Genomic DNA, 20,820 nt, shown 5'->3' with positions numbered 1-20,820 from the left:
GAATAATTTTTAGAGGCATGTCCTGTGGTCTGATGGAACTAAGATTGAACTGTTTGGCCACAATGACCAGTGTTACATTCGGAGGACAAAGGGGAAAGCTTATAAGCTTAGGAACATCATCCCAGCTGTGAAGTATAAAGGTCTTCCAAACAGACCATGACCCTAAGCATAATGCCAAATTAGTAAAAATGTGCTTTAAGGACAACAGAGTGAATGTTTTGGAGTGGCCATCACAAAGCCCTGAACTCAATCCTATAGAAAACTTGTGGGCAGAGTTGAAAAAACTTGTGCGAGCAAGACAGCCAACAATTCTGACTCAGTTACAGCAATTCTGTCAGGAGGAATGGACCAAAGGTCCTGCAAAATATTGTGAGAAGCTTGTGAAAGGATACCCAAAATATTTGACCAAAGTTATACAGTTTAAAAGCAAAGCTAAAAAATACCAAGGAAATATGTGTAAACTTTTGACTGCCTAGAAATTACTAAACAATTAAAATAAAAAATTCATTAAAAAAAATTCTCCCAATATTCTGGAATTTAGCAAATGTAAATCATTTAGGTAATCCTATTGGACCTGAAATAGTAAAGGTTTAGTATGAGTTACCATCAGACATTTTTTTTTAAATGGTTATGTTCCTTTTTTAGAGTCTATGTAAAGTTCTGGCTTTAACTGTACATACGGTTGATTTCACAATTATTAGCCCCCCCTGAATTATTATCTCCCCTGTTAATTTTTTCTCCAATTTCTGTTTAACGGAGAGAAGATTTTTTTTAACACATTTCTAATCATAATAGTTTTAATAACTCATTTCTATTAACTGATTTATTTTATCTTTGCCATGATGACAGTACATAATATTTTGAATAAACAAGATATTCTTCAACACACTTCTATACAGCATAAAGTGACATTTAAAGGCTTAACTAGGTTAATTAGGTTAACTAGGCAGGTTTAGGCAAGTTATTGTATAATGATGGTTTGTTCTGTAGACTATCGAAAATAAAAATAGCTTAAAGGGGCTAATAATTGTTTCCTTAAAATGGGGTTTAAAAATTAATAACTGCTTTTATTCTAGCCGAAATAAAACAAATAAGACTTTCTCCAGAGGACAAAATATTATCAGACATACTGTGAAAATTTCCTTGCTCTGTTAAACATATTTGGGAAACATTTAAAAAAGAAAAAGAAATTCAAGTGGGAGCCAATAATTCTGACTAAATGTGCCTCAACAAAGGTTTTGTTTCCATTTCCCTGCGATGAGAGCACAGATACGAAATATGTTTATGAGGAGCATTTTTTTAACAGAGACCTTTCATATCTGGAAATGGTGAAATCCAGCTTTGCTCCTTTTAAAAAAGATGCGGTTCCAGTTGGTGTTGATTGTTCTGTCTACAGATTTGGTGAGTGTGTGATCAATGTAGTATCGTCAGCACTACTCTTTCAGCTTTTAAACACATACCATAGTCAAAATAATTTAATTACTAAGTTTACAGTAATATCATTACAATATTATGGACTAAAAAATTGTCCTCTTTCACACAGCTCTCAGATCTGCTGTAAATGTTGCTCTCCGAATCACTGTCTACCTCCCCTGCATCTGTGTCGGATGTAGTGCACGAACTGAAACTCCCCTTTTCATGCAAACCCTTTCCTCCTTCGCTGTTAGACACTCCCACCTAAACAGAGCTGGACTCACCCACTCTCCTGACCTTTTTCAAGTAGAGGTGTGAAAACACCCTGCTGAGACAGGGGGGGGGTTTCATGGCCCTTTAAACATCATATTGTTTAGTACTAGTAAAATTTCACAAAAGTTGCTGTGGCCTCACAGAGATTTCTCTCTTAATAATAACTCCTCATTATAATGCATATCTGATTTTGTCCTCTTCAAACAGCGATACACAGGGAAAATTTTCTGAGAGATTAAAAAAAGAATTTGCACCCAGAGTTAATGAGATAAGAAGAGGACACCTCTTTTAATTACTTTTTTTCAGGAGAGAAAATCTCTCTCTCTCTCTCTCTCTCTCTCTCTCTCTCTCTCTCTCTCTCTCTCTCTCTCTCTGCGGCACACGGGAGAAAATTGCTGACAGTCAGAGGTGAGAACAAACAGAATGATCATTAGAGAGAGAGAGCAGTGCGGCAGGAAGTGACTGTACGAGTTTTGCAGCATCACTCCTCCATTCCCAGTCGAGTTCCTGTCACCTTCCAGACGGCTGTCTGTCATTTGAAGCATCACTCGTGTTCAATATTTAATGAGAGTTTTTCTTTCCCTCCAGCTTCTGTCTCTGGTGGCGAGAGCTCAGTTTCATGCACAGGGGATATGTTGAGCTGAAATTAAACGCTTCATGATTTTTTTTTAGCTGCATTCAGATTGAATAAAGAAAAATCATCCTAACCCATCGTGTGTCATGGAAAACAGGATTTTTCCAGCCGGTTTGATGTGCTGCGTGCGCACACTGGAGAAAGATCATTCATGAAAACACAGTGATGATTTATGTGATCGGTGACAATGGCATATTGGGGTTAGGACAGCGCTTTTATCGGTTCACGCATTCCCTAGAAATAAATCTAACACAGCTTTGCAGTGATGGCAGTTTTGTAGGCCTAGTCTTAAAAGTCTGTTTTTCTTAGGGTGCTTTCACATCTGTAGTTCGCTTCATTTGGTCCGGACCAAGGGCAATAAATGATACATTGTTGCATGTTCTGCCGTCTTTGGGTCGTTTTCACACCACACTTCTGGCTTTGGTCCGAACCAGTTGAAACGAACCAAAATGCAGTCATCTGACAAAATCCACATCTCTCATTGGCCAGATGTTGTTGAACATATTTCCTAAACTGCTTATTGATTGGTTCACGTGTGGGAAAATGCCAGTGAACTCCTGCAGGTAAACAAAACCGGCAGACACAAAATCTCGCTTTTTACTTTGGAGGGACGACTGCGCTGACTGATTGTATTCTTGCTTTAGACAAACTATACATTTTGAGAATGAAGCGCGGCCGCGGCTGGAAAACAGGGTTTTAATGCATCGCACGTCACTTCAGGAGAAGGCGTGAATTAATTTAGCTGCGACATGGTCATCTTGCGGAAATATTACCAACGATTCATCAGTTAATGTTTTCCTCTCTCTGTTGGTAAAGCGCTGTCAACAAATATATTCCTCCATATCCCATAATGCACAGCGCATCGGCCTACGGCAGCTGAATTAGTCCAAAAGGCGCAGTACTTTTTGCGGTTGGACCTGTTTTAGTATGAATCATATTCTCTCCACAAACGAACCGCTCCAGGGTTCTTTTAAAACGGTACCGAGACCACCTCTTCAAGCAGGTCTCGGTACGCTTATTTGGTCCGCTTTTGGTGCACACTCCAGTACGATTGCTGCATTCTCACCAGCCCAAACGAACCGCACCAAGAAGAAAAACGAACTCTAGTGCGATTCAATCAAACTAAATAAGGCAGGTGTGAAAGCACCCTTAAAGACTGGTGATAACTGTTTTTAAGCTTTGCATTTGCTCTATTAAAGCAGTCCATCTTAAAAAAAAGAAGAAAAAAAACAGTAATTTTAATTCTTCAGAGCTGAGCTGCTAGGAGCTCTGAGCTAATTGTTTACACCACGAGCGTCTTGCATCGGCAAAACTACAAGTTCCTTTCCGGTGACCAATTACTTTGGTGAATATTTCAACCGAGAGTGAGCAACTTCCAGCGATCTCCCTCTATGTGAGTGACAGCGACCGTGGGCATGTCGAGCGAAGCGACAAAGTTGAGAATCCTTCAACTTTATATAAATAAAGAGTGACTTTCTTGAGCGACAGCCAATTGGAGCACCAGTAGGGCTCACGTGATCCTCTCTCAGCTCGCTCAGAGGCCGGTTGTATTCTCCATGCTGTAGACCTACACAGCACATTTTTCTTGATCCTCATTGTAATTAAGAATTTTATGATTCCATTTAAATTCAGTGTTTTCTCTGAGCAAAGTTTACTTTTAGTGGCACGCAGGCCTGGATTGGCCAATCGGGTGGACCGGGAGAGTTCCTGGTGGGCCGGTCTGTTTTTTGGCGGCAAGGACCGGTGTTTCTAGCTGCTTGCACTCTCAGCAGTCGCACTTTTTTTCTTTTATTTATTTATTTGTACATTGACTCACTCTTTTCATTCATTATTCATTAACAACTCCGCTCTTCTCATTTATTCTCGCAGCCCCATCAGCAAAATGCAGCCTTTTTTTTTCATTTTCATTGTTAAGACATATAAAATTGTAAGGTTGTTGAACATTTGAAGTTTTAAAGCAGCTGTTTTCTTGAAAAAGACGTGATAGTGTCATTAGAAACTGAATTGGAAATGACCTTATTTTAATATAGTCAGTCGTAAACTGAGGTCTGCCGGTCTAATGCTTGAAACTCCAGGGCTGAAAAGGAGTCCCACTCCGGCCCACTCCGGTAAACTCATGCGCTCTCTGTGAATATCTCATCACAACCTCAAGGTGGACATGCCCACAATGGTTTCAATCACCACCAAGAGCGACTGGCAGCAACAAAGTCGCTGCTAGTCTGAATGAGGCATTTAACTGTTGACTGAAAGCTTTTTAAATCTGTTTTGGCGATATTTAGCGTAGCTTAGCGCAATGAATTGAATCCTATTTGACCATTAGCATTTTGTTCAAAAAAGTTAAAAAAGATTTTTGTTAATTATTCTATTTCAAGCTTGACTCCTCTGTAGTTACATCATATAAAAAAAATACTATTTTCAAGGCCGATGTTGTTAGGAATTATCCTCTCATTCTGGCGTACTAGTCAAGCAGATCTGCTGTGGTGCCATGGCTGCAGCAGGTGGAGTGATATTATGTAGTACATGAGAATGGCTTACCAATTGTTGTCTAGTCATTCATTCATTCATTTTCTTGTCAGCTTAGTCCCTTTATTAATCTGGGGTCGCCACAGCGGAATGAACCGCCAACTTATCCAGCATGTTTTAACATGCTGCCTTTCAGCTGCAACCCATCTCTGGGAAACATCCACTAACACTCATTCACACACACTCATACACTACGGACAATTTAGCCTACCCAATTCACCTGTACCGCATGTCTTTGGACTGTGGGGGAAACCGGAGCACCCGGAGGAAACCCATGCGACCGCAGGGAGAAAACGCAAACTCCACACAGAAACGTCAACTGAGCCGAGGATCGAACCAGCAACCTTCTTGCTGTGAGGCGACAGCACTACCTACTGCGCCACTGCTTCGCCCGTCTATATAGTCATTATTTTTAAATATCTTTGAAAAGTAGGCTTAAAACCAAACAGAGTTTACACACAATGTTGCCTGCATGAAACATTACTTTTGCCTCAGGAAAGCCATTAAATGTCCATTAGCTGCTAAAGAGCATTTTGCTAAATATAAAATTCATTTATTCATCTTCTTTTCAGCTTAGTCCCTTTATTAATCTGGGGTTGCCACAGCGGAATGAACCACCAACTTATCCAGAATATGTTTTACGCAGCGAATGCCCTTCCAGCTGCAACCCATCACTGGGAAACACCCATACACTCTTACATTCACATTTATATACAATAGCCAATTCAGTTTATTCAATTCCCCTATAGCGCATGTGTAAGGGGAAAACGGAGCACGCGGAGGAAACCCACGCCAACACAAGGAGAACATGCAAAATCCACATAGAAATGCCAACTGATTCAGCCGAGACTCGAACCAGCGATAATAATTTCTGTATTTATTTGTTTAATACTTTTATAGGGGATTTACACATTTAGACAGTTTTATTCATGCGGCTGTGAAAAATTAGCAAGATATATGGGGTAAAAGCAGAATTCCTTGTTAATGCAGTAAAATAATATTCAGTTTGTGGCACAGAGTGATCGTTTGGGAGCCGCGCGCGAAGTATGAACAAGCACTTAGCAGTCAAAATGAAACCAAAAGTGTGCACTTTATTTAAATGTTCATATCGCATTTTAGAGTTATGATTATAGCAAGCATTTGATGTTTTTTCTTTCATAGTCAACCCACAGTTGTGCATGAAAATAAATGTTTACAATGTCAGTATAACTACTCTAGCCTATATATTGTTGAATATAATCTGATAATGGCAAATGTCTGATTTTACCAGTGAATAAAATTGTCTAATATGACAGATTGCAAGCATATATCTCAAACAAAATAATTAAACATCACAATTATTATAAGTAGAATAGAATTATTGATAGAAACCAGTAGACCTACACATAATATTATTATCGATGTTGTGCCATATGTTTGTTTTTACCTTTATTTTACATACAGAATCATGAGAAAATCGTGATCTTTATTTTAAGCAAAAAAATCACGATTCTCATTTTAGCCAGAATTGTGCAGCTCTAGGACAAGTCTAAATGGAGGACTTGTTCCACAGAGCCGACCACGCAACTATACAGGACTAAGGCCAAAGAAGAAGAAGACTTTAGATTATGATTGAAAGCTTTATTTATTACTGATCTTGCGAACACACTGTAAAAAATGCAGGGTTCCACAATATTCATTCATGTTGTCCCAACTCAAATTGTTTAAGTTAACTTGGCACAATTAAATGGATTGAACATAAATCAATTAAGTTATCTCAAAAAAAAATCTCAAGAATTGTGTTGTTTCAACTCATTTTGAAATATGTCGTTTGAACAAGCAGCAATGAATATATTTTAGAGTGCATTATAGAATAAATCATGACAATATATTGAACATGTGTTAACTACACTGTAAAAAATGACCGATTTCAACGGTAAAAAACTGTAAAAATGCTACAGTACAAATCCGTAACCTGGTTAACGGTATGTTTCCTTAATATATACGGCGAATAACCGTAAATTGACTTTCCCAGAATTCCCTGCATGGCACATCACTTTTGATGCATTTGGTTGACATTGATACGGATCTTTGTAGTTGTTTCCCCATCAGTTATGTACATTAGAGATTTAGGTTACATCTAATGTTGATAAACAATGTTTATTTCATGACTTTAATTTCATGCGTGTTACCATACTGGTGCTTAGTAGCTGTGAATGACACTGAGCGCCTTCTATATGCTGATACTCTTTTCTGCTTGTGGGAAAAGTTGATTGTGATGAGCATTGGCTCATCTTGTAACTTCATCACCACCTTCTTCATGTGGGTGTGCTAACGTTACTAACTGTGAAACAAAAGATGTGTAAATGTTGATCATTCAAAATACAGACATATTACCTCTATAAATTAATAAAATACGGTAATTTACTGTAAAAATGAAAAATTACTTTTACGGTTTGTACCGTGTTTTTAACGGTAAAGTACTGCCAACCACAGCTGCCGTTTTTTTACCGTAAATATTACTGATTTATTTTTTACAGTGTAGGTTTCAAGAAAGAATTAAAAAAAAGTATGGCTTAGGAACAATGGAAACGCAAGCATTAAAATGCAGCTTGCTTCTGTTTCAGAGCCGTAGGAATTTCAAGCGTAAAAACAGGTCATTCAGAAGCTTTTGTGTCCGTGACCTGTAAACTTGCTCATTTCGAAACTCATTTAGTCGCTCAATTAGAGAATCTTGATACTGTTTTTAGCACAAGGGCTCTTGACTACCTCGATGAGCTGTGGAAAATAAATAAAATAGACTATTGGCCCTTGAAATTCACCACCACCTCAGACGCTTAAATAACAGATTCAGATCCAGGAGACAATTGGCTCCAATTTATTCTCAAGGTAATAGGCTCCCCGAGGATCCTGGCCAATGTGACAGAAACGCGTGTTACTGAAAGTGACCCCTCAGCGATATTTGTGATTCAGAGGTGAAGGGAATCGTGGGATTGACGTCACTCATCTGCAAAGTTGCTCATGATTGACATTAACCTCGCTCACTGACGGCTTGATGGACCTGCTGTGCTCAGTAGTATTTAATAAAACCATTATAATTATAAAAGCATCCATGATTAATACTTAAGCTCGTGTCGGAGGAGGCACATTTCTATTATGGGATTTTATTTCTGCAATTTTCCTGTCTCCATTGGCAGCACAATTTAATTTTTGGAGTCTCTTGTTTTATAATAAGAACTACAGCAACAACTAAAGGATATTTTACTTGCAAATGTCACATCCGTAACACTGGAACTGCTCAAACGCAAAAGGGAATGTGATTGAAATGTGTTGTGTCCGTGTTTCATTTTCTGTCCCTTGCTGTTGTGCTTTCCGACACGGCGTTTAATAACTCCGCATTAATTGCCTCCTGATCAATTAGTGCTGCTGTCATGCTTGTTAATAGAGCTGTTTACTCAAGACTTCATAGGATGTTTTGATTCTTATTATAATCTAAACCTCCTCCGTGACATCAAAAGTCACTCTCTCTCTGATAAGCCTGCTTCCCTTTTTCATAATTAGAAGATCATTTGGAGATCAAAACCCATCCCGAAATCTGAATTCTGTCATTATTTATTCACCCTCGTGTCACTGGAATCCCACTGTTGATCTTTGAAACAGAAGATATTTTGGGAACACTTTAGATAAGGGAACGCACATATTTCCTGTTTGTTATTACTTCTCTAGCACATATTAGTGGCTTATTTTGCTTGAATATATTATCATTGATCACTAATATTTGTCTATTTATTTAAATAAGCCATGAATCAATTGTTTTAGAATACTTTTTGGTTCAAATTTTGACTAATTACCTTCTTTCATCTGAGAAATTTTGCTAAGTTACGAAGTATGCTATCCATCTCGGATGCAGAAAAGCTAGTCCATGCTTTTATGACTTCTAGGCTGGATTACTGCAATGCTCTGTATGCTGGCTGCCCAGCATCCTCTATTAACAAACGTCAGTTAGTGCAAAATGCAGCTGCCAAAGTTCTTACCGCATCTAGAAAATATGATCATATCACCCCAATTTTATCCTCCTTACATTGGCTGCCTGTTAAGTTTCGTATTGATTTTAAAATATTGCTTCTTACATATAAGGCACAGGTGTCAAACTCAGTTCCAAAAGGGCCGCAGCTCTGTACAGTTTAGTTCCAACCCTAATTGAACACACCTGATCAAACTAATTGAGTCCTTCAGGCTTGTTTGAAACCTACAGGTAAGTGTGTTGGAGCAGGGTTGGAACTAAACTGTGCAGGGCTTCGGCCCTCCAGGAATTGAGTTTGACACCCCTTCTATAAGGCTTTAAATAATCTGGCGCCTGTTTATCTGACCAACCTTCTGTCTCGCTACAATCCAACTCGCTCTTTAAGACCTCAAAACTCAGGGCTTTTGATAGTACCTAGAATAACAAAGTCGAGTAAAGGAGGTCGAGCCTTCTCATTTATGGCTCCCAAACTCTAGAATAGCCTTCCTGATAATTTCCGAGGCTCAGACACACTGCAATTCAAAACTAGATTAAAGACCTATCTTTGTATTTAAAGCATACACTGAGTGCATCTCTTAGCGATATGATACATGAATGTGCTCCACGCAGGTTTCTGCATCTCGTTTATATAAACTATAAACGGCAGCTATGCTAATTATTCTCTTTAATCTCTATTGACACCTGGTAATGCTCATCCTGGGGCCCTCAGACTATGCAGCGCCACTGGTTCGATTCAAGACCAGCGACGAGATGATCCCAAGGTTTCCACAATCCTGGACCAGGCCGTATCCTGAGCAGCCGCTGTGGTGGTCATGGAGGAGTGGAGAGAATGAGACTGATTCCTGTGACGCTCCAGGGACAGACCAGTCTTCGCTGAGGTCCAGCATTCTCCAGCCTCCAGCGCCTAGACTGCAGGTCTGCACAAGACGTTTGGCTATAATAGAAATGGTCGTGCCCAACTGAGCCTGGTTTCTCTCAAGGTTTTTTTTAATTCTTTGCTTTCGCCAATTGATGAAGTTTTTTCCTCGCCGCTGTCGCCACTGGCTTGCATGGTTCAGGATCTGTAGAGCTGCGCATCGATGGATTTGCTCTCCAGTGTTTGGACTTTCAGTAGTGACTATTAACGACACTGAACTGAGCTAAACTGAACTGAAATGAATCTCTGAAAACTGAAATGACACTGTTTCAATTTACTATGATGTTCTACGTGAAACTGCTTTGACACAATTTACATTGTAAAAGCGCTATACAAATAAAGGTGAATTGAATTGAATTTTGGTGCACACTCGAGTGCGATTGCCACATTCACACCTACCCAAACGAACCGCACCAAGAGGGTAAACGAACTCTAGTGCAATTCAACCAAACTAAATAAAGCAGGTGTAAAAGCACCCTAAGAGTTCCTTAGTATTAGTGATGGGAAGTTTGGATCATTTTAATGACTCGGATCTTTGAGTCTCGTTCATCAAGATAAACGAATCTTTTTTCGAGTCATTTCGTTCATTTGGTTCAATTTGCCAAAATATTATTAAAATGTTACGAATTGCTTCCAAACACATCTACAACTAGCCCAAAAGGTTAATTGCACGACAAACAAGTCATAAATAGAATATAAGAAGGAGATAATAATAATTCAATGTTTACCTGCTCTTTTGTCTATGAAGGCATTGCTGTCTCTTTGCTCAGCTCTTCATGTCTTCAAATGTCAGGGGTTCGTTCACGTTACACTGACAGTCACATATAATCTTAATCAAAGCACAGTCTAAGCCGATAGGAGCCATGATCATTCGTTCATTACGTGACAGAATGACTCAAACCCGAGGACTCGAGAGATGAACGGTTCAATTCTTTTTCCGGCTCTAAACGCGTATGATTGGCCCGTGATGAACGAGTGACTCAGACCCGATAGAGGACTCGAGAGATCAGTGGTTCGTTCACGTTACTCTGACAGTCACATATAATCTTAATCAAAGCACAGTCTAAGCCGATAGGAGCCATGATCGTTCATTCATCACGTCACAGAATGACTCAAACCCGAGGACTCGAGAGATGAACGGTTCAATTCTTTTTCCGGCTCTAAACGCGTATGATTGGCCTGTGATGAACGAGTGACTCAGACCCGATAGAGGACTCGAGAGATCAGTGGTTCGTTCACGTTACTCTGACAGTCATATATAATCTTAATCAAAGCACAGTCTAAGCCGATAGGAGCCATGATCGTTCATTCATCACGTGACAGAATGACTTAAACCCGAGGACTCGAGAGATGAATGGTTCAATTCTTTTTCTGGCTCTAAACGCGTATGATTGGCCCGTGATGAACGAGTGACTCAGACCCGATAGAGGACTCGAGAGATGAACGGTTCAATTCTTTTTCCAGCTCTAAACGCGTATGATTGGCTCTTGATGAACGAGTGACTCAGACCCGATAGAGGACTCGAGAGATGAACGGATCAATTCTTTTTCCGGCTCTAAACGCATATGATTGGCTTCTGCCAATGTGATGAAGACTTGAAATTAACGATACAAACCTGCACAAATGTGCACACGCGTGGATGAACGAATCACTCCCTGAGAGGACTCGTAGTTCCCGAGTCATATTGAAGATTCGTTCAAAATGAACGAATCGTTCATGAACGACCCATCACTACTTTGTATACTTAGCATGTCTTGTGTGTATTGCCTCTTCTTGTTGAATCGCTGAATGCCTCCTCAACTGTGAGTCACTTTGGATAAAAAAGTGCCCACTAAATGTAAAAGTAACAGCAATTGTCCATTTCTGGGTGAACGATAATGGCCGTTTTAGGAAAGTGCCACAAAAACACAGAGAGGGGGAATTTATATTCAGCTCTGATTCCTGATCTGAAACACACTGTACCCATTCACATCAGTTCCAGATGGATGAAAGCACTATTTCCTTAATTGAATATGCTGTTCTGCTCGCTTTACAGAAGTGAAAATGGACTATGAATGCTGATTTCATATTTATATTATAGATATAACAAAAAGTACAACCGGTTTAGTTGTAAGGGTCAGAGAAAGGATGGAAGAAACTCATTTACAGTGCAGAAACCCTTAGTGGACTTCAGGGAAAACATGAAATTCTGTACAACGTGTCCACTTTTAAAAGACAAACAGGCTGTTTAGTTACACGTGAGATTACAGACACACACCGGCTGCTGTCAGACACTGTTTTGGCATTAGCATATAGATTAGCGTGCATGGCCTGGCGTTAGCTTGACGCTCACTCCTGTAATGATGAAACCATAAGAGACACAAGCTGTGAGGAAACAAACCTGCGCTTTTTTTTTCTTTTTCATCCAGACACTCATGGATCCAAATATTCCCTTCGATGGGAGCAGAGAAACGTAAAGAGAGAAACGATTTGCAAAGAAATGAAAAGGCGAGCGCAGGTTCGACCCAGACGGTGTTTACACAAACAGAAGTTGCTCGCACAATGCATCGACGTTCGCCCAGGTGCTGTCTGGATGAAGGATGGAAAGACGTTAAAGGGATGGTTCACCCAAAAATGGAAAATTCTGTCATCATTTACTCGCTCTTTAGTTGTTTCAAAAGAAGATATTTTTAAGAATGTGGTAAAAGCAACACATTTTCTAGTTGATTATTTGGATAAGTGTCAGAAGGTCGATTTTTTCCTATGAATCGTCTGTTGAACTGCATCCCAATCATCACAAATACTGCTGAAGACCTATTGGAACCAGGATGGACTCAAGATTCTTAAAGAAATCAGTCAAGTTTGGTGAAGGAAAAATCAGGGTTGGGGTTTGTATTCAGTATGGGGGCGTGCAAGAGATCTGCTGAGTGGATGACGGTATCAAGACATTTGTGCTGCCCATTACATTACAAATGTTACGATAACCAGCGATCGTTCTTCGGAGATCCACTATAATCATGAACTTCACTTCCGCATTTCCCAGGACTACATATTCATACATGCACTTCCCCCAAACACGCACGCCTGCTCATTCATCTCGCTTGATTACACTCACCAGCTGTACCTTGTCAAAGACTGATAACACTCCATACTTAAGCCACTTGAACTCATCCAGTTTGCCGAGTCTTGTTTACTATTAAGTGACATTACAACGCGTTTCTCCCTGTCTTGTTTTTCCGTGTTTGAACCTAGCTTTGTATCCTTGTTATCCTGTTTAGCCGTCAGCCTTTCGACCTATTGCCTGTACAATGTTTACAACTCTGGATTTGCCCGCACATACCTGTTCATACCTGATTTTGAATAACCCTGCATTTGGATCCTACCTTCTGTTGCTGGTGTCATTCCCCGGTCGTTACGGAAGGTGAGTGTAATCAAGTGAGATGAATGAGCAGGCGTGCGTGTTTGGGGGAAGTGCATGTATGAATATGTAGTCCTGGGAAATGCGGAAGTGAAGTTCATGATTATAGTGGAAACCAGCGATCTCCGATGAACGATCGCTGGTTATCGTAACAACAAACCACAAGAGAGGGCAAATTCTTCAGCAGGATAGCGCTCCTTCTCATACCTCAGCCTCCACATTAAAGTTCCTGAAAGCAAAAAAGGTCAAGGTGCTCTAGGATTGGCCAGCCCAGTTACCAGCCATGAACATTATTGAGCATGTCTGGGGTAAGATGGAGAAGGCATTGAAGATGATTCCAACGAATCTTGATGAAATCTAAAAGGCTTTGCCTTTCATATAAACCACTTCTGACACCAAATGATCAACCAGAAGTCAGGTAATTATTTGTTCTTCCTAAAACTTAAATAGGCGACAAGACTTTTGTCAGGTGGTAGGAAGAGTATAACAGAAAATGTTAGCGGTTTTAAAAGCTTGATATTTACAAACTACTGTAAACCTAGAAACTGGTTATTGTCCCATATTGTGCGTGTGTGTATGAGAGAGAGAGATAGTGTTAGCTCAGGGCTCAGCACATCAAAGTGGTGTGTGTAGAGTTGCTTTACAGTGCTGGACACTGGCGACTTTGGTGTCAGGAGCGTTTTACTGTCACACACTGTCAGATGTTTCGCTTATTTGTGCTTTTTTTTGCTCTTTTCAGCTCTCCCCACTTCACCTTTTCCACTCATGTCACATCTGACTGCTCATATTGATTTTTTATTTTTGTTTCTGCAAACTACTTTCTATATGAAAATCCTATATGTGAACGGACTGCTGTGTTTATTTATGATGGATGTAAAGGTGCTGTTAAAACTGATGTGCTGAATTAAGTAAAAGTAAGCAGGTGCAGTATCATTGGTCTCATTGTATGATGTACATCTCTCATAAATTGTGCTGTTTTTACATAACTTTTTTTTTTGTTTTGATTGACACAGGAGTAATAATTATCTTATTGCCTGCTTATTATTAAGATATGAGTTGTTTATTAGTACTTATAAAACATATTCTGGATGATCATATTCTACATTTACAATCCTACCTAATACCTAAACCCTAATACTAAATGAATTACTATTAATAAGCAGCAGCAAATTAGACTTCTATACAGTGTAGATTAAAATTTGAGAACAACCTACAAATTCAACCCAGGCTAATTATTGATATTTACACCTATATACATTTCAGGAGATAGCAAAATGCATCCCAGGAGCTACGATTTTTGCAGTTGTTGTTTTCACAAATCCACCAGAGGGCGCTATGTAAACTGTTTCAGATCTCGAATTTCTTTTGCAAGTGCCATTTGTGCCTGCTGTTCTCACGTAAATTCACCAGAGGCCGCTGTTGACTGACCGAACATCTGACCGATTCCCTCCACCCACCCTCTTTCCTACATCCAACTGATAGTGTTTTCAAAGGCACTGATTAACCCGCCCACCACCTTCTCTAAACCCAACCAATAGTGTTTTCAAAAGCAATCCAGAAAAAGATTTTTACCACATTTTCAGATCTTACCATGTTCTCACCCTGTTATTTACATGTTTCTTTAATTTTTTGCCTTTTGTTTTTGTTTTACCTGCTTTCTGAAACCGTTCTCCACCAAAGTCGAATGCTGTTGCTGTGTTCAACTCCTCTCTGCTTCTAAAGTCCGCTGATGTACTCAGCGAGCACATGTTTTTACAATGAACCTGTGTTGTACAATTTCCTACATTTCAAGATCACCGCTTATTCCTATTTAACCCTGTCTGCCCCACTTTTTGAACAAAGATGTAAGAATGACACAATCAACTTAAATGAATCTTTTGATGCAGATATTTAAGCTTGGTCTCAACTTTAAAGAAGACACTTGTCAGATTGTAGCTGAAGTGAAAAGTTGTGCCTTTGCTTTCCTTTGAACATAAACTTATTTTTTTATATTACATAAAATAAGCATGTTGCAAAACATTTTATTGCCTAAAATGGACAGAAGTGAAATACCTGAACAAATGATATAGCTATTTTGAAGCTGATCTCTTAAAAATGAGCTTTTTGCCACAGTACCAAACATGACCACCAGTTGACATTCAGTTTGCATAGTTTCCATGTAGTAGACATTTTGGTGGTATTTGATTTGCTTTTAGCCTCCAAAACATTTTTGACATGTGAATTACAGTAGTAAAGTGCATGAAAATGAGTTTTCCATAAGATTTTGTTTGGCCGCAGTACCAAACATGACCACCAGTTCATATTCAGTTTCCATAGATGACCACACCAGTGCGCCCCCCTGTTTTTGTGTATGTTTTGAGGGATATTAACATATTTCGTTATCATACTTTCGACAATATTTGTAAAGTCGACCCTTAAATTCTAAAGTCGTGGACATTTTGGTGGTATTTGGTTTGGTTTTTGCCCCAAAAACGCGTTTTACATGTGGAGATTGCTTGAGGCGGTGGTTCGTAGGTTGCTCGGTGACCATCAGTTGTTTTCTCTGAGGAACAAACTGATGAAACATTGCTATCTCTCTTATACAAGTTTTATTTATGGAGAAAAGTTCTAAAGCACTGCGGTGTTTAGGTGTTCTGTCTGAGATAATTAGTCTACCGAAATGTGCATATTCCATAAGTATGAAGCTGATTGGTCCGTTCTTGTCACTCGACAAGCAATGCGCTCACGGGATTCATTCAACTGGGTGCGTCTGGATGGTGCAAGTGCATCACGCTGTGTACCTCCATTGTACATTATGAGCTTTCATGAACTCTAAAGATGTGTTATATGCAAAATAAAAGTCCCCCAACATTTGCGATCTCCAGCAGTTGATCTTCTTGCGCAGACATGCTGGATTCATCTGATTTGTTAACAAATGAATTGCGGATTCATCCTTAGGCAGTTCGTTGCTCCTTCATTCTACCCTCAGCATAGAAACTTTCTAAAGACATCTGTTTCTTACTTATTTTGCTGCTTGTGCGTTAAATTTGGACGCTCAGCTGACTGAGATGTAAGCGAAAGAATTCTGTCTTTTTTATTTTAATATAGGATTGTTTAGACTCAGATAATAAATAAAACAGAAATAATGAATGATTTCTTGTGTGACCAAGTACCAACTGATCCACAGACCAGTACCAGTGTGCAGCCCAGTGGTTGAGGACCATAGGGTTACGGTGTTAAAATATCCTTACAGTAGTCCCTGCTGAAAAATCCAGCTTAAACCAGCCTATGCTGGTTGGCTGGTTTTAGCTGGTCAAACAGGCTGGTTTTAGAGGGGTTTTGGCCATTTCCAGGCTGGTTTCCAGCCATTTCCAGCCTGGTCTTAGCTGGTCAGGCTGGAAAATGACCAGCTAAATCCAGCTAAAACCAGCTTGTCCAGCCTGGTTTAAGCTAGACATAGCTGGTTTTGGCTGGGCTTTCAGCCTGGCTAGGCTGGTCAAGCTGGTTTTAGCTGGTCATCTTCCAGCCTGACCAGCTAAGACTAGGCTGGAAATGGCTGGAAACCAGCCTGGAAATGGCCAAAATCCCTCTAAAACCAGCCTGGTCGACCAGCTAAATCCAGCCAACCAGCCTAGGCTGGTTTAAGCTGGATTTTTCAGTAGGGGTAAAAGAGCAGTTTAGTGGGTTTTTAAAGATATTTCATCAGTATATGTAGGAAATTTCTTGACTGTCAGTTTTTTATGGGCTTTTTTTTCTTCAAAAAAAATTTCATTGCATCATTGGTAGTGTGTTCGGGATCACAGTCCTGTCAATTCTGACAATATTGTCAACAGCACTGGCAGATTTGCAGCTCAAACAGCCTCCAGCATGTTTCACTGGAGGCCGAAAAGCTCTCATTCTTCCATCTCTGTCCAAGTTTCACGTCTGAAACACTCGCTCATGTTCCATCAGCTTAGTCCCTGATTTATCAGGGGTCGCCACAGTGGAATGAACCACCAGTTACTCTGGCATATGTTTTATGCAGCAGATGCCCTTTCAACTGCATCCTAGAACTGAGAGTACATTAACCCGTGAATCCAAAGTGCTGGGAAGCACCCATGATAATATCTCATTCACATACACACTCATTCACTGTGGCCAGTTTTGTTATTGAATTCACCCATAGCACTTGTGTTTGGACTGTGGGGGAAGCTGGAGCACCTGGAGGAAACCCACACCAACATGGGGAGAACATGCAAACTCCACACACAAATGCCAACTGGCCCAATTTGGGCTCTGGACTCAAATCAGTGACCTTCTTGCTGTAAAGCTAACCCCTGAGCCACCATGTCGAAAAAATATGTCCGGTAAACATCACTTAAGAGATATTACGAAAATAACTCTTCATCTCCTTCTTGTTGTTCTTCTAGAGCTCAGGCTGGGCTCTGTCAGAGCTGGACGCTCTGCTGCTTACCGGGACAGTGTTTCACACCCTCAGTTTGGGTTCCAGCAGCTTCATCGAGGAGGAACACCAAACCTGGTACTTCCTGCTCAACACGCTGTGTCTGGCCGTGTTCCAGGACGTCTGCCGGCGGTACTTCAGGGAGCAGAGACAGGGGGGCGAGGAGGAGGATGAGGGGCCGCTGCTGCCTTCCGCTTCTGACGCAGGACTGTCTTTCTCCCCGGCGCTGGAGCTGGGCGTGAGCGCAGGCTCAGAGAAGTGGCTGGCACTGGGGACTCCGCTGCTCACACTGACCTGCTGTCGCCTGCTGAGGGCACTTAACCAGACTGGGGTGCAGTGGGCGCACTTGCCCGACTTTGGACACTGGCTTAACAGGTGAGAACATAAACTAAAGTATCAAAACCACACAACAGTAAAACATTGCAACAGAGTGCAATTTATTGATGTTTATATCAGGTTTATATCTTCTAAACGCAAATGTTGTCACTCTTTTAGAGCACACCAGCTCATAGATATCCTTACGACTAATACTAACATCTAAAACGTTTTACATTAATTTCACAGGGCATTTAAAACATGCTCATAACTTGCTAGCATGTTAGCAGCATTTTAAACTGTGTCGAAAAAAAAAATCTCTTCGTTAAACAGCATTGAACTGAGTATTATATTTTAAATGCAGCATTTTGATGCACATGGGTTGCCAGATTGATGAAACCAACAGCTAAACTGCTTGACAAACATATGAACTTAGCATGTTTTCTAAACCTCCATTAACATCTGAAGCTAACGTTCTGCTTTAGTGGAGTCAAAAAGACTTTAATTCAGCAACTTTAACTAAAACGATGACATGACTGCAGTCTGACGGAGGAAGTTACCGTTCACAACCTCCGAATCTGGCTCTGACTCTTTCAATCTCTTTGGTTTTTATATCTGAGAAGGACTCTGGACTCTCCTGGGCTCATATTCACACCGCCTGCAGACTTTTTGGCTAATGAAAAGATTGTTTTATGAAAAGAGGACTAATTGCTATGCAGCAAAGGAGTTTTAATGTATTCCGCTCTTTTATTAAGAATTGTAATTAGTTGGCATTTTAATAATTGTTCGGGCTCTTTTAAAAATTCCTTTGTCACTGCAGGACCATTTAACCCTCATAATACATTCAGTTTCATTTGACCCTGAAGGGACACATACAGATTTCTTTAAAAAAAATCCAATGAAGCTTAGTCTCTTGTAAGGGGAAGAAACTCGGCAGTGATTAAAGACCCTCAAAATACAATGTTACACGTTTTGTGTTGGTATGGAAAATTATTTACTGTAAAAATATCTATGAAGTTATATCAGTGTGTTTTTCTTCTGATATACAGTCAGTGTTGGGGAGTAACTAGTTACATGTAACGGCATTACGTAATTTAATTACAAAATAAAAGTAACAGTAATTCGTTAAAGTTACTGAGAAAAATGTGTAATTAAATTACAGTTACTTTTGAAAATGTTAAAGATTACAAATGGGGTTACGTCTAATATTTTTCTTTAAAACCCTGTGATATGTTGAATAATATTAATCTATTGCTTTGCCTGTTTTTGATATGCACGATGCCTTTTGCTAAGGCCATTTATTCACTTTTAATTTGCAGCGCAACCACAGACATAAATCCAAAATAAAGATTTATATTTGTATAAATGGTGTGTATATGTAAATAAAAATATATAAAATGCAAACAAAACAAGACCAAAATAATTACATTTACATTTATTATTATATATATTATATATATAATTTGTATTAGCTACAAATATTTGATTTATAAATACTAATAAATATTTTCTCAAGGCGTGCGTTTTCTCGAGGCTGCAGGCCGAGTGCTTTAGTGTCCCTCCCGTGATGAGATAAAGCTGCATCGCACTGCTACGAGTGTGATATTGCATTTATACAACAGTTCGACAGCATAATCGTGTATATATATTAAAGAAATCAAACACGGATAGTCTTCAAAACCCTTTTGTACGCAGCACTACTTTCTTCTGCCGTTCATTCGCATCTGCAGCTGACGTCAAAACAGCAGAAACTGTTGCCAGTTTACAAATGTCACTTTAGAGCTAGTGTTTGAATGATTCTCTAGCGTAATGTTTAAAGTTATGATAAAACAGGTGATTTTGCTCACATTTTAAGATTATAAGGCTGAACAGCCTGAAATGCCATCAGTCTACAGAGATTTCCCAGTATTTCGCTGTTGCAAACGGGAGACCACAATAATTAACCCTGAAAAAGCCAAAGCACAGCCAACACTACCAGTTCTGTGGTATAAAAACAGCACTACAATATATAAGAGAGAGATCGACTTAGAATGTCACTTACCTGATTTATAATGATTTGTTCAGCTGTAGTTTAAAAACTTACGTTGAGAAAACACTGAGCTTTTCTCTCTCAAAGGGCTGAATATGTAGTCTTTGTTGCCATCTTGTGGCAGAACGTCAACCATGACTTTTTTTTTTTGGTCTTTTGAATCTCAGAAGTTATAAATATAATCATATAAATATAAATATAGTTGTCAACCGTCTTTGCTCAGAGACAGGCTAATGGACGCCAAAGTGATGTCTCTCAAAAATTATAAATATTTAAAATATAATAATATTTTATTAATATATATATATATATATATATATATATATATATATATATATATATATATATATATATATATATATATATATATATATATATACAGTTGAAGTCAGAATTATTAGCCCCCTTTTGGGGGCTAAAGGGGAATTATTAGCCCCCTTTTGATTTTTATTTCTTTTTTAAATATTTCCCAAATGATTTTTAACAGAGCAATGAAATTTTCACAGTATGTCTGATAATATTTTTTTCTTCTGGAGAAAGTCTTATTTGTTTTATTTCGGCTAGAATAAAAGCAGTTATTAATTTTTAAAAAAACATTTTTGGGACAAAATTATTAGCCCCTTTAAGCTAATTTTTTTTTTTTTAGATAATCTACAGAACAAACCATTGTTATACAATAATTTGACTAATTACCCTAACCTCCCTAGTTCACCTTATTAACCTAGTAAGCCTTTTAATGTCACTTTAAGCTGTATAGAAGTGGCATGAAAAATATCTAGTCAAATATTATTTACTGTCATCATGGCAAAGATAAAATAAATCAGTTATTAGAAATAAGTTTTTAAAACTATGATGCTTAGAAATGTCCTGAAACAATCTTCCCAGAAAAGAACAGAA

At 39.2% G+C, this 20,820-nt stretch overlaps 2 protein-coding genes across 3 annotated transcripts in view; one reads left to right on the top strand and one right to left on the bottom strand.

Annotated features, from left to right (window-relative positions):
- The window catches only part of LOC147833832 (uncharacterized), an 863,518-nt gene that overhangs the window by 515,940 nt on the left and 326,758 nt on the right, over positions 1 to 20,820 (bottom strand). The gene's annotated exons all lie outside the window — the stretch shown is intronic.
- The window catches only part of pigg (phosphatidylinositol glycan anchor biosynthesis class G (EMM blood group)), a 227,725-nt gene that overhangs the window by 118,201 nt on the left and 88,704 nt on the right, over positions 1 to 20,820 (top strand). For both annotated transcript variants that reach the window (XM_087281054.1, XM_087281053.1), the window contains exon 9: positions 17,548 to 17,954. In XM_087281054.1, the coding sequence (XP_087137180.1) occupies positions 17,548 to 17,954 (407 nt within the window). The remainder of the gene's footprint in view (positions 1 to 17,547; positions 17,955 to 20,820) is intronic.

This window comes from Danio rerio, chromosome 14, assembly GCF_052040795.2.
Source record: "Danio rerio strain M-AB ecotype USA chromosome 14, GRCz13ab, whole genome shotgun sequence".
NCBI classification, from domain to species: domain Eukaryota; kingdom Metazoa; phylum Chordata; class Actinopteri; order Cypriniformes; family Danionidae; genus Danio; species Danio rerio.
This window is presented reverse-complemented; position numbering and strand designations above follow the sequence as displayed.